The following is a 13,203-nucleotide window of genomic DNA, read 5'->3' on the forward strand; positions in this document are numbered from 1 at the left end:
CTGGCAAAAATATAATTTAGATAAAAAACAATTACTTTTTAAGTAGAATATCGAGTTATGGTCAGACAGTAAATATTAAATGTAGAAAAAGTAGTATAGTTGTAAAAAATTACTTTTTAAATAGTAAATTAATTTTTAGTCACAGAATAAACTTTGAAAGTAAAAAAGTCAATTTAGATAAAAAAAAAATTATTTTTAAGCAGAAAATCTAGGTTTAGTCAGACAAAATACTCATTAAAAGTAAAAACAGTCAATTTAATTCCAAAAATTGATTTTATAGTGAAGAATCTATTTCTATTCAGACAAAATGTATTTTAAAAATAAATAAATTGAATAAAATTAAAAAATTGCTTTCTTAGTAGAAAAACTAGTTTTAGACAGACAAAATACATACATAAAATCAAAAATACAATTTAGTTAAATAATAATGACCTTTCAAGTAGAATATCAAGTTATTGTCAGACAGTAAATACTGATATTAAAAATATAGTTTAGTCGTAAAAAATTTATTTTATAAGTAACAAATTTATTTCTATTCAATCAGAATAAACTTTGAAAGTAAAAAAGACAGTTCAGATAAACAAAAAATAATTTTTTAGTAGAAAATGTAGTTTTAGTCAGACGAAATATTCCTGAAAAGTAAAAGAAGTCATTTTCATTCCTAAAATTGATTTTATAGTAGAAAATCTGTTTTTAGACAGACGAAATGCAATTTTAAAATAAATAAATTGAATCAAATTACAAAAATGACTTTCTTAGTAGAAAAACTAGCTTTAGTCAGAGAAAATACACAATTAGAGGCAAAAATAGAATTAAGATAAAAAAAATTAATTTTTAAGTAGAAAATGTACGTTTTAGTCAGCCAAAATACTCATTGAAAGTAAAAGAAGCCCATTTAATTCAAAAAAATTGATTTTGTAGTAGAAAATCTAGTTATAGTCAGACAAAATACTGATATAAAGTAAAAAATGGTAATTTTATTTCAAAAATATAATAAAAAAAATAAATAAAATAAATTTAGTTGCAAATAAATTACTTTTTTAATAATAAATTAATTTTTAGGCACAGAATAAACTTTGAAAGTAAAAAAGTCAGTTTAGATAAACAAAAAATAATTTTAAAGTAGAAAATCTAGTTTCACTCATCAAAAATGCTAGACAGTAAAAATATTGATAGTAAAAAAATGGTTTGGTAGTAAAAAAATTACTTTTTAAGTAACAAATTTATTTAAATTTAAAATTTTTTTTAAGAAATGAAAAATTAATTGTTAAAAGTTATTAAAAATTAATTTTAATGTAAAAAATTTATTTGTAATCAATCATACTCATTAGAAGTAAAACAGTTAGTTTAGATAAAGAAGAATTTATTTTTAAGTAGAAAATCTAGTTATAGTCAGACAAACTACTTTTTAAAAGTAAAAGACATTTATTTAATTGAAATAAAAAGAAAAATAGTTTAGTTGTAAAAAAATTAATACATATAAGTAACAAATTTATTTTTAGTCACAGAATAAACTTTAAAAATAAAAAAATTAAGTTTTGATAAAAAAAATTGATTTTTAAGTAGAAAATCTAGGTTTAGTCAGACGAAATGTACGCTTAAAGTGAAAAATATGATTTAATTGAATAATAATAACCTCTTAGTTATTATTAGTCTTAATCGACTCCCTGATGTAAATTAACAATTTACAGCTTATTAATTCGACCCATTGGTTAAATAAGTTTAGTTCTATATAACAATACATTAATAATAACATATTTTTAAAAAGCATTATAATTTTTGAAATAACATTGTTTTAAAATAATATAATTTTATAAATTCTCTGTAAGAATATTTCACTAATTTAATTAAAATAGTTTACTAATAAAAGTGTTTGTGGTGAATTTTTTTGTTTGTCTCTCTCTCTTTTTTTTTTTTAATCAAACGTGAAATAAAATTTTTGCATTGAATGTAGTAAAATTCTCGTTTTGCGCATACAAAGTTTGCTTGGTACTACATATACAGAAAAAGTAATTACAGTGGCAACGTTTACTCCACATACCACATTTATCAATGTCCTCATTCATTGACAAGCACTTTTATTTTGTTTGTAACATGTCAATCTTCCCTTCGTGTCTACTCATTTCAGTATCGGTTCTTCTTGAACATTTCGCGCATCGCAGAGCAAATTTTTAATTGAAATACGCTTGAATATCTCATAACCTACATGTACATATAGAATCGATAGGTATAGTATATATATTTCTGTGTCTATATCTTCTTTTTTGTGTATGTGCCAAAAAAGTGCCACACTGATAAATTTATGCGAATTTCTTCTGTGTCGTAAATAATTAACATTAATAAAAAGTATGCATTTGTTTTACTTTCCTTTTTTTCGCACTTATATTAATGGAAAATTTTATTTGTTTTACTTTTTCAGTTCACAGTTTTTTCTAAGGATATCAAATTGAGACGAAAAACGAATCAAAACGTTGCTTCGTAACACTTTTGATTTGTTTTTTTTTTGTCTCAATTTTATATCTGGAGAAAAACTGTGAATTCCGATTTTGAAAATCGAAATTCTTTCCAAGTAATTTCAAATTTAAATAGTATAATTATATAGTTATAAAGTTAGTTCCCCATTTTTTAATAGTTTTAATTTTTAATTCTTAGATAATTATAGTTAAATTATAAATTTTCTTAGTAGAAAACGTAGTTTCAGTCAGACGAAATACACACTCAAAGGAAAACATATAATTTACTTAAAACACTATTATTCAACTAAATTGTATTTTTTTCTTTAATATTCTAGTAGAATATCTAGTTATTGTCAGACAGTAAATATTCAAACTAAAACAAGTAGTTTAGTAGTAAAAAAATTTATTTTTATGTAACAAATGTATTTTTAAAATAAATAAATTGAATCAAATTCCAAAAATGATTTTTTTACTAGAAAAACAAGTTTTAGTCGGACAAAATACACTTAAAGGCAAAAATATAATTTAGATAAAAAATAATTACCTTTTAAGTAGAATATCTAGTTATTGTCAGACAGTAAATATTAAAAGTAAAAGAAGTATGTTTACTTGTAAAAAAATTAATTTTTAAGTAACAAATTTATTTCTAGTCGCAGAATAGACTTTGAAAGTTAAAAAGTCAGATTAGATAAACAAAAATTAATTTTTTAGTAGAAAATCCAGTTATAGTCAGACAAACTACTTGATAAAAGTAAAAGACATTTTAATTACAGAAATGATTTTTTGAGTAGAAATACTAGTTTTAGTCAGCCAAAAATTAGAAATGTCTAGTTATTATCAGACAGTAAATATTGAATGTAAAAAAGTAGTTTAGTTGTAAAAAATTTATCTTCATGTTATAAATTAGTTTTTAGTTACAGAATAAACTTTGAAAGTAAAAAAGTCAATTTTGATAAAAAAAAAATTTAAGTAGAAAATCTAGTTTTAGTCAGACAAAAATATAATTTAAATAAAAAATAATTACCTTGTTTGTAGAATATCTAGTTATTGTCAGACAGATTTTTTTAGTCTCAGAATAAACTTTAAAAGTAAAAAAGACAGTTTAGATTTTCTACTAAAAAATTAATTTTTGTTTATCTAAAACAAAATAAAGATTATAAAAAAAAAATTATGAAAAAAATTATTATAAAAATTATTTTTAAAATTATAAAAAAATAATTATGTTTTTGTCTTTAAGTGTGTATTTTGTCTGACTAAAACTACTTTTTCTACTAAAAAAATAATTTTTGTAATTAAAATGTCTTTTTTTTGCTTTTAAAAAATAGTTTGTTTGACTATAACTAGAGTTTCTACTTAAAAATAAATTTTCGTTTATCTTAACTGACTTTTTTTACTTTAAAGGAGTAAAAAATTTTTTACTCAGATTTTCTATTGAAAAATTAATTTTTGTTTAACTAGTTATTGTCAGACAGTAAATATTGAATATAAAAAAGTAGTTTAGTTGTAAAAAAATTTTACTTAAATTTTTTTTAATTAATTTTTAAGTAATAAATTAATTTTTAGTCGCAGAATAAACTTTGAAAGTAAAAAAGTCAGTTTAGATAAACAAAAATTAATTTTTTAGTAGAAAATCTAGTTTTAGTCAGACGAAATACCTACTCATTAAAATTAAAAAAAAGACAATTTTATTTCAAAAAATTGACTTTATAGTAGAAAATCTATTTTTAGTCAGACAAAATGCATTTTTAAAAGAAATAAATTGAATCAAATTAAAAAAATAATTTTCTCAGTAGAAAAACTAGTTTTAGTCAGACAAAATGAACTGTAAAAATAAATAAATAGAATGAAATTACATAAATGATTTTCTTAGTAGTAAAACTAGTTTTAGTCAGACAAAATACACACTTAAAGGCAAAAATATAATTTAGATAAAAAATAGTGACTTACAATAACAATTATATTCAAGTAGAAAATATTGTTTTAGTCAGACAGAGAAAAGAATTATACAGAAATTTATAAAATATTTATTTAAAAAAGAATTTATTGTTGTTTTCGAATAATTTCACAATTAAAACAATTCGTTAATAAATGTAATAGAAAACTTTTTTGAGTATCAAATAATTTTTAGAGTTAATCATAAAATTCTTTAAGCTCAGGGAAAAAGTGAAAATTTTGCATATATGGAAATCAGGGAAAAGTCAGGGAAATACAAAATTAAATATTTTGTGGAAACTTTAAGTATATATATATACCTAATTATAATTAATTATAATTATAATTAATTATAATTAAGAAAGAGAAAAGAGTTGATGGAAAAATTTGATTAATTTCTTTTGGGTAAATTGTTTTTCCTTTTTCGCATTGAAAAAGAATAAAGTTGGTTTCTTCGCATACTTAATATAAAGGTCAGTTAATTCTTTACCTTTAGTTTTTAGACCAGTGTGGCTGGATCTTGACGTTATGTTGTTCTTGTCCTCGCGTCGCCAAGCGATGTCTGGCTTTGGGAAACCGCGAGCCTTACAAACCAGCTTCGCAGAACCACCTTCCGGTATCATCAAATCCCCAGACGTCTCTTCGTAAATTATGTCCGGTGGGATTACCACCTCCAGAAATGCGCTCTGCAAAACGCAACGTCACATTCTCGGGTTAAAAGCTAAAATTTAGATCTCACGAAAATTTAACAAGACGAATAACGATAGCATTCTTTATTATTTTTAATCATTCATTATAATTACAATTTTTCTCTATTAGAAAAATATTTCAGTGAAAATAAGTCTCTCAACTAGGACGATATTTTTTATTAGTTTTCTTTTAAAGAAGTTCTCCAAAATTTAATTAGTGACTGACTTTTTGTTTTTAAAGTAATAAATCTCCTAATTCTTATTTAAAAACATTTTTACTAATTTAAATTTGTATCATTAAATAAACAATTCATTAATTTTATAAAAGAATAAGTTTTTTGATTTATTATTTAATTTGGAAGATGTATTTGGTCAAAAATATCTTCTAAATTTATTAATTTTACATTTTTTGAAATTTAGCATTGTCTTTATAAACTTATTTTGGCTTTGAAGTTTGACAATTAAAAATTTACAAAAAGAAATAAATATGAAATGATTTTTATTTTCTTTATTTTTAACTATTGATCGGAGAATTTAATATTTTATAAACGGAGAAACTATCATGTAAAAGAATAAAAATCGTTTCAATTTTATCAATTTTGCAAAGAATTTAGAATAATGAAACATTTGAGGAATTTGAAAGTAAATTAAAACATTTTTTATTTGATAAAATGAAATTCGGGATGCTTTCAATTGAAATATTTAATTGTAAATGTATAGGAATTTTACAGCGATAGATATTTCGAAATAGATGGTGCTTGCATTTATTAAACATTCAAATTTAAATTAAATATTCTAAATTGACCTCTATAATTTTGGCATGTTCTCTTTGATATTAAGAGTACAATATGTTTATTAGAAAATATGTTCTATATCTAATTTTTTGATGAAATGACTTAATTTATAAATAAAGAAATTAATAAATAAATAAAAAAAAAAGAAAATTATGATAAATTAAATAAATAGAAGAATTAATAAATAAATAAAGAAAGTGTATAAAAATATAAAATGATTAAAAAATATACATTTTCTTGGTTTTTGTGGTCAGCAAGCTTAAAAAATTTAGAAACATTTAATTCTTCTACAATTTTTTTTGTTTACCTTATAAAATGTAAAGCTTCTATGAATTTACAATAAAACCTTAAATTTTTCTATTTATAACAAAAATTGAACTTTACAGAATATGAAATTCAATTTATTTTACATAATTTGATTTTTGAAAAATTCTCATAAAAGTTATTCATAATTATTTAGCAAATAATTTTACATAAAAGTTTTAATATTAATTAAATTTTTGAATAGTTGCATTTGAAATTTTTATAAATAGTTGAATTTAAATTTTTATTCACCTTAAAAACTTCAAAATTACCTCGAATTTTAATACAAACACTTGAATTGTTTTTACATTTTTGAAAGTAATATGAAATTTAAAATTTAATTTATTTTAAATTTAATTCTTGAAAAAGTTCCACAAAATTATTATTTTTTAAATTCTTTAGCGAATAATTTTACTCAAAAATTAAAAAAATAATAGAATTTTTGAAGATTTGCATTTCCTATTTTAATAAATAATTGAATTTCAATTTTTGTTAAATTTTATTAAAATTAAACTTTGAAATTAACATTTTAATAAAAAACTTTGAACTGTTTTTCTATTTTTTATAATGATAATATAGCTTTATAAAATATGAAATTGAATTTATTTGAAATTCAATTTTTTAAGAAGTTTCTGCAAATTACTAATTATAAATTGCTTGTCTAGAAATTTTACTTAAAAATTCAAAAAATAATTAAATTTTTAAAGAGTTGCGTTTCCAATTATTATAAATAATTGAATTTTTCTTTACTTTATAATCTTTGAAATCATTCCTGATTTTAATATGAAACCTTGAATATTTATTTATTTTTTATTTGATAATTATAATTAAACTTTACAAAATATGGAATTGAATTTAAATTCAATTCTTAAGGAACATTTAAGAAATTATTGTCTATAAATTATTTAGTTAATAATTTTACTGTAAAATTCATAAAATTATTCAATTCTCAAAGAATTGCGTTTATAGTTTTTATAAATAATTGAATTTTAATTATATTTTTATATTTAGTTATATTTTTGACAATAAGATTTAAACTTTACAAAACATAAAATTGAATTTATTTTTTATTCAATTTTTGAAGAATTTTCATGAAATTAATATTTGTAAATTGTATTTCGTGTATAATTTTAAATAGAAAATTAAAAAAATAACTGAAGTCTTAAAGAGTTGCGTTTTTGCAACTTCACAATATATGAAGTTGAATACATTTCAAATAATTTAATTTTTAAAGAATTTTTTTAAAATTATTATTTAATATTTATAAAATATTTAGTGAATAAGTTTACTTAAAAATTCAAAAAATAATTGGATTTTTAGAGTTGCGTTTGCAATTATTATAAATAATTTAATTTTAATTTTTGTTCACTTTATGAACTTTGAAATTATTCTGGATTTTGATACATAAAACCTTGAATATTTTCATATTTTTGAAAATTATAATTAAACTTTACAAAATATGGAATTATATTTAATTTAAATTGAATTCAAATTCAATTTTTAAAGAACATTTATGACATTATTGTCTATAAATTATTTAGTTAATAATTTTACTGTAAAATTCATAAAATAATTAAATTCCTAAAGAATTGCGTTTGTAATTTTTTTTATAATTGAATTTTAATTTTTTATTATTATTTATAAATTTTTTAGCCAATAATTTTACTTAAAAATTCAAAAAGTAATTGAATTGAAAAGTGGAATTAACGAATTTTAGTAACTGATTAAATAATTAAAAAACTCTTTATTACTCAATAACGACTTTCAACGAATTTGAATTAGTGACTCACTTTTTGCTTTTAAATTAGTCATTTTTACTAATTTATTATTTACTAATTTATTTTAAAATTTAAATTTTGCTAATACATTAGTAAAAAATACTATTTATTAGTAAAACTAACAAATTCAATAGAAAAAAAGTGAGTCACTAATTTCACTTAGTGAACATTTTTACTAATTCAAATTTACAGAGATATTGGTTTAAATTTAAAATTGAATTATTTTTTACAAAATCGAATATTAAATATTACATATGTTAATAAATATAATATTCAATAAAATAGGTAAATATAATGAATAACAAAAATTTACTATATTTAAATAATAAAAATATAAAGCAATTCTATTCATTGAGATAAAGGAATTAGAGAGCTTTGACGTTGTATTCGGAATAAAATGGTAATGCAGAATTGTTGGGGGGAGGTTGGTGGGATCTTTTCATTTTTCTGGTGGAAAAGTACGGTTTCCCTCGCCCATAAATATCCGTGAGTGGTGACGAAGCTATTTCGTTTTCACTGACACTATCGGATTTTCTTCTCTTTTTTTTCACGAAGCCGAGATAAACGAGGGTAAAAAAAAAATGTTATAACGTCAATTCAAGACTCACCTGGCTTTTCATGGGATCTGTGTTCACCTGGCACATGTACACTCCACGATCCTCTCGACGTGCTTCTTTAATGCTCAATGTCCACGTATGTGAATCACTGTGCGTCACAGAAAGTCGAGCATTGTTCGTAATAACGTGTTCGTGAATCGCTAAAATTGCCTTAGTGTCCGCCTTTATCCACGCCACCTGTTTTCAAGAATAGAAAATATAATAAAACTTCATTATTATGCAATGATATTTTCAAATAGGTTTTTCTTGTTGAAATTTTTTTTCTCGCAATCTGATATTTTTTCAGATTTTATTTTTTTGCGGTTTTTATTTATTTTTTTTTGTCAACGGTACAATGGAAAAAATTTATTTGATTCAAACAAACGATTAGTTGTCTATTATTAAATGAATATTTAATTTAATCATTTTTTTATTAAAAATAATTATAAATTATAAACTTATAATTAAATTAATAATTAATTTTACAATTAAATTTATAATTAATAGTAAATAATTATTATATTCAAATTTTTATTTAAATCAAATAAATTATATAGTTGAAGCAATAATTTTAGTGTCTAAAGTATAAATACTATTTAATTGACTGAAATAAAAATTATTTGATAGAAATAAATATTTATTGGCAGATTTTGACTTCCTTTTTACCCGCATGAGAAAATAATTTAAATCTTCCATAAAATTATTTTTATTGTAATTTTTTGAGAGAAATTTAATGGTCAGAAAATACTTTGACCCTTTTTGAATTTTTATTTTTCTTAAAAATTGATAGATTTTAAAATCCATTCGTAATTATTTGCAGAAAATATGATTTACTATCCAAAAAAAGAAATTTCCGAATGAAAAAATTGATTTCTACTATTTTTGATGCATTTTTTTGAAAAAAACATTGTTTTTAGGTTGAAAATACTAAAAAAAACATTGTTATTCAATTTTTTTATATGGAAGATCATTTGTTTATTTTTCTAATTAATTTCAAATCATAATTTTCTTCTATTTTACATTTTTTATTTTAAAAAAATATGATTTGAAATTGATTAGGTAGAAAAATAAATAAATGAATTTAAAAATAAAAAAATTGAATAACAATAGAATTTTTTGTAGCATTTTCACTCTAAAAATAATTTTTCCTTTTTAAAAAACATGCTTCAAAAATGAAAAAAGTTAATTTTTCTGATTCGTCAATTTTTTTGTGGTTACAAAAAATATTTTCTGCAAAATTACATTTAAATTTAAAAATCTATCAGTTTTTAAGAAAAAAAAAAATTCAAAAAAATGTCAAAATATTTCCTGACCATTGAACTTATCTCAAAAAATTACTATGTAAAGCCTTAAGGTAAATACCAATTTAACCGACTTGAATAAAAATAAATTGATGCAAATAAATATTTAATCGAAGACAGTAATCGTTTATTTGAATCAAATACATTTTTTTTCAGCGTATAAGAACATTATATTTCTTTTTTGGACATATTTTCATTAATTAGAAATCAAAATTCATTAATTCTAAAAAATTTATATTTCTCTTTCAGGTATTTCATAGTTTTATTTTTAACTCTTCGTAAATGTCGAATTTTGAAAAATCGCGGATATAACAATTTTTGCTTGCACGTAAAAAAAATTGTTTTTTTAACACTTTTTTTCTAAATACGTGCTGTGTAATATAACTTTGGAAATTCAATTTTTTTGACAGTAGAATCTATCTGAAAAAGTTTTGCACTCATAAATGATTACTTTTGTGTGATCATCAATTTTGACCCATTTTACATTTTTCTATTTCGTCCAAGAAAAAAAAAATTGAGAAAAAAAAATTTTTTATTTGTTGGTAATTATTTTTTCTCATTGACTATAGTATTTTTTTAAAAAAAGTTCTTAATTTCATGGGTTAATTAGCAAGGATATCTATTATGCACTTTCATTTATGGTAATTAAATGCAACTGCAAGTTAATGTATATTGAAATATGATCTCAATTTATAACTCATAAATAATTAAATTAATTATTATTTCCATTAAACATAATAATTGAAATATTAATATTAATTCAAATATTTGCTATTACTTCAACATCTTAAAAATTTGGTGTGTTTTCTTCTTAATAATAATGTTTTTTAATTTACAAAAAAAAATTTTATTAATAATTTTATACTGATCAATAATGGTCAATAATAATGAAAGTATATTGAAAATAATTTTATATTTATATGCAAGGGAGTTAAAAATTATTGTAATTTTAATTAACATTTTCGCCATTCTAGTGATTGGAGAATTTACTTTCGTTATATTTTATTAATAGAATAAAGCGGATGTTTCATATTAATATCTCTCGGGAATATCTAGACCTTATGTATATATAAATGTGCTTTAGGGGAGTCTGTGTTCGATAGAAATAATTTGTGTAAAGTGGTATCACTTAGAAATAAAGAGGAAGTTTAAAATGCAATAACTAATAATTATTGGTAACAGTAAGAATATATGAAAAATTTTTAGTCAATAAAAATTATCAGTAAATTCTAATTATTATTAAATAATTATTAACAGCTCTCTAAATTTGAATTAGTTACTGACTTTTTGCTTTTGAATTAGTGAATGTTATTAATAAATTATTAGAAATTACTATTTATTACTATTATTTATTTATTAATTTTATTACTATTTCTTAGTTTTATTACTATTATTTACGATCTGTAGTAAAGTTTACTAATTTAAAAGCAAAAAGTAAGTCCTTAATTCAAGTTAGTAAAAATTTTTACTAATTTTAATTTAAAGAGAAAGAGAGAGAGAGGGAAAGCAGTAAATAATAATTATTAGTAATTAAATAGTAATTACTTATTATTTAATTAGTATATAGTAGTAATAAGCAAGTTGCCATTAGAGTAATACGAAAGCATATTTTAAAATATTTTAAATTTCTTTCCCGACAATAAGGATTAAGAAGATGTATGCATAATACCATCATTCCCTTGTAGCATTATTATTATCACTCCCTTCCCCCTATTAAGGAGAATTCAATTTAGATAATTTACTGCCATACATCTGTAGAGCTTTGCTATTAGTAGTAAAGGTCAATTTCAGTCAGACAGAATGAGCTCCACTCACAATTAGTATGGCAGTAGTGAAAGAATATTCCAGTCAGACAAGGTAATAAATTTTTCAAATTTTAATAAAGTAGGTTTTAGTCAGACTTGCAAATTATTGCTCTATTTTTAGTGATTGATGGCAGTTTTATTTATTGATAACAATAGGTGACTGGTAGTTACCGACAGGCTTTCTTAATTTTTTGTAAATTATGTAGAAGTCAGTATTGGTCAGACGGGAAGTTTTCAATTTGGCAAAATTCGATAGCAGTAGGAAAATATATTAATGATCTGTCGAAGATTGATCTTAATAGAAGTCTAAATTTTTATACATTTCAGTCTCAGTAGTAATTGTCAGTTTTAGTCAGACTGAAAGTAAATAATTTTTTTTAATTGCAATATTTTTTATTTTAGTATAAAAATGTAAACAAATATAAGAAATTTGATAATATAATTTGACATTTTTAATTTTTTGTAGTAGTAAAAGTTCAGTAGTAAAACTTCAGTAGTAAAAGTTAGTTTTAGTCAGACTAAAAGTTAAAAAAAAATTCATAACTTGACAAATTTTTGACCAATTTTTTGTTCCTTGGTCGCAAATTAAAGAGGGATTGATGCTTCTTTTCATTGGACGAATATGAATTTTTAAAAAAAATTTTTGATAGCCAGCGTCCCCACCCATCCGTATTAGAAAAACGAAAATTTGGAAAAAAGTTCGAAAAAAATTCATAACTTGAATAATTTTTGACCAATTTTTTGTTTCTTGGTTAATTAAAAGATTGTTTAAATATGACTGTTGGAGTACTATCGGAGTACTACTGAAAGTTAGCAATATCATTTATTTTAGTATAAAGATATAAATAAATATAAAAATTATATTTTTCCGATTCGTCTTTTTTTTATTTTTAGTAAATACTATTTTAGTAGTGCAAGTTAGTTTTAGTCAGACGAATATTTAAAATTTGTTGCAAATATGACAGTAGGAGTATTAAATTCTTAAAACTTAAATCTCAGTAGTAATTACCAGTTTTAGTCAGACAGAAAGGTGATAATTCTTTTTATTCTTTTTAATATTAATATCGTTTATTTTAGTATTAATAGTTAATAGTATCAGATGTAGACAATTCTAATTTATGTAAATTATGTTTCAGTAGTACAAGTCAGTTTTGGTCAGACATGAAATTAAAAATGTTTGCCTTTAACAGCAAGAGTACAAAATAATTATTTGATCAGACAAAGTTTTAAATTCTTAAAATTCAAGTCTAAGTAGTAAATTCTAGTTCTAGTCAGACAAGAAATTATTCCCTTTTAATTTGTTTAAAATTTTATTTTAACATTACTTATTGTTCGTATTATCAGAAGCACGAATTTCTTATTTTGAAAAAATTCTTTTTCTCAGAAAATAGGTTAATTAATATCTTAATATCAGTAGTAATTATCAAGCTACAGTCAGACGTTAAATTACCAATTGCAACAGAAATCAAAAACTTTAATTTTTTTTTTATAAAATCAAACCGATTTATTAAAAAATTTCTAAACATATATACAAATTTTTTAATTAATC

At 21.2% G+C, this 13,203-nt stretch overlaps 1 protein-coding gene across 4 annotated transcripts in view; it reads right to left on the reverse strand.

The window, feature by feature from the left end:
* Positions 1-13,203, reverse strand: part of LOC122504372 (lachesin-like) — a 203,160-nt gene that overhangs the window by 31,941 nt on the left and 158,016 nt on the right. For all 4 annotated transcript variants that reach the window (XM_043615456.1, XM_043615458.1, XM_043615455.1 and 1 more), the window contains 2 exons: positions 8,561-8,746; positions 4,879-5,074 (listed from right to left, as the gene is read on the reverse strand). In XM_043615456.1, the coding sequence (XP_043471391.1) occupies positions 4,879-5,074; positions 8,561-8,746 (382 nt within the window). The remainder of the gene's footprint in view (positions 1-4,878; positions 5,075-8,560; positions 8,747-13,203) is intronic.

This window comes from Leptopilina heterotoma, unplaced genomic scaffold (assembly GCF_015476425.1).
Source record: "Leptopilina heterotoma isolate Lh14 unplaced genomic scaffold, ASM1547642v1 Lhet_293, whole genome shotgun sequence".
In the NCBI taxonomy this organism is placed as follows: domain Eukaryota; kingdom Metazoa; phylum Arthropoda; class Insecta; order Hymenoptera; family Figitidae; genus Leptopilina; species Leptopilina heterotoma.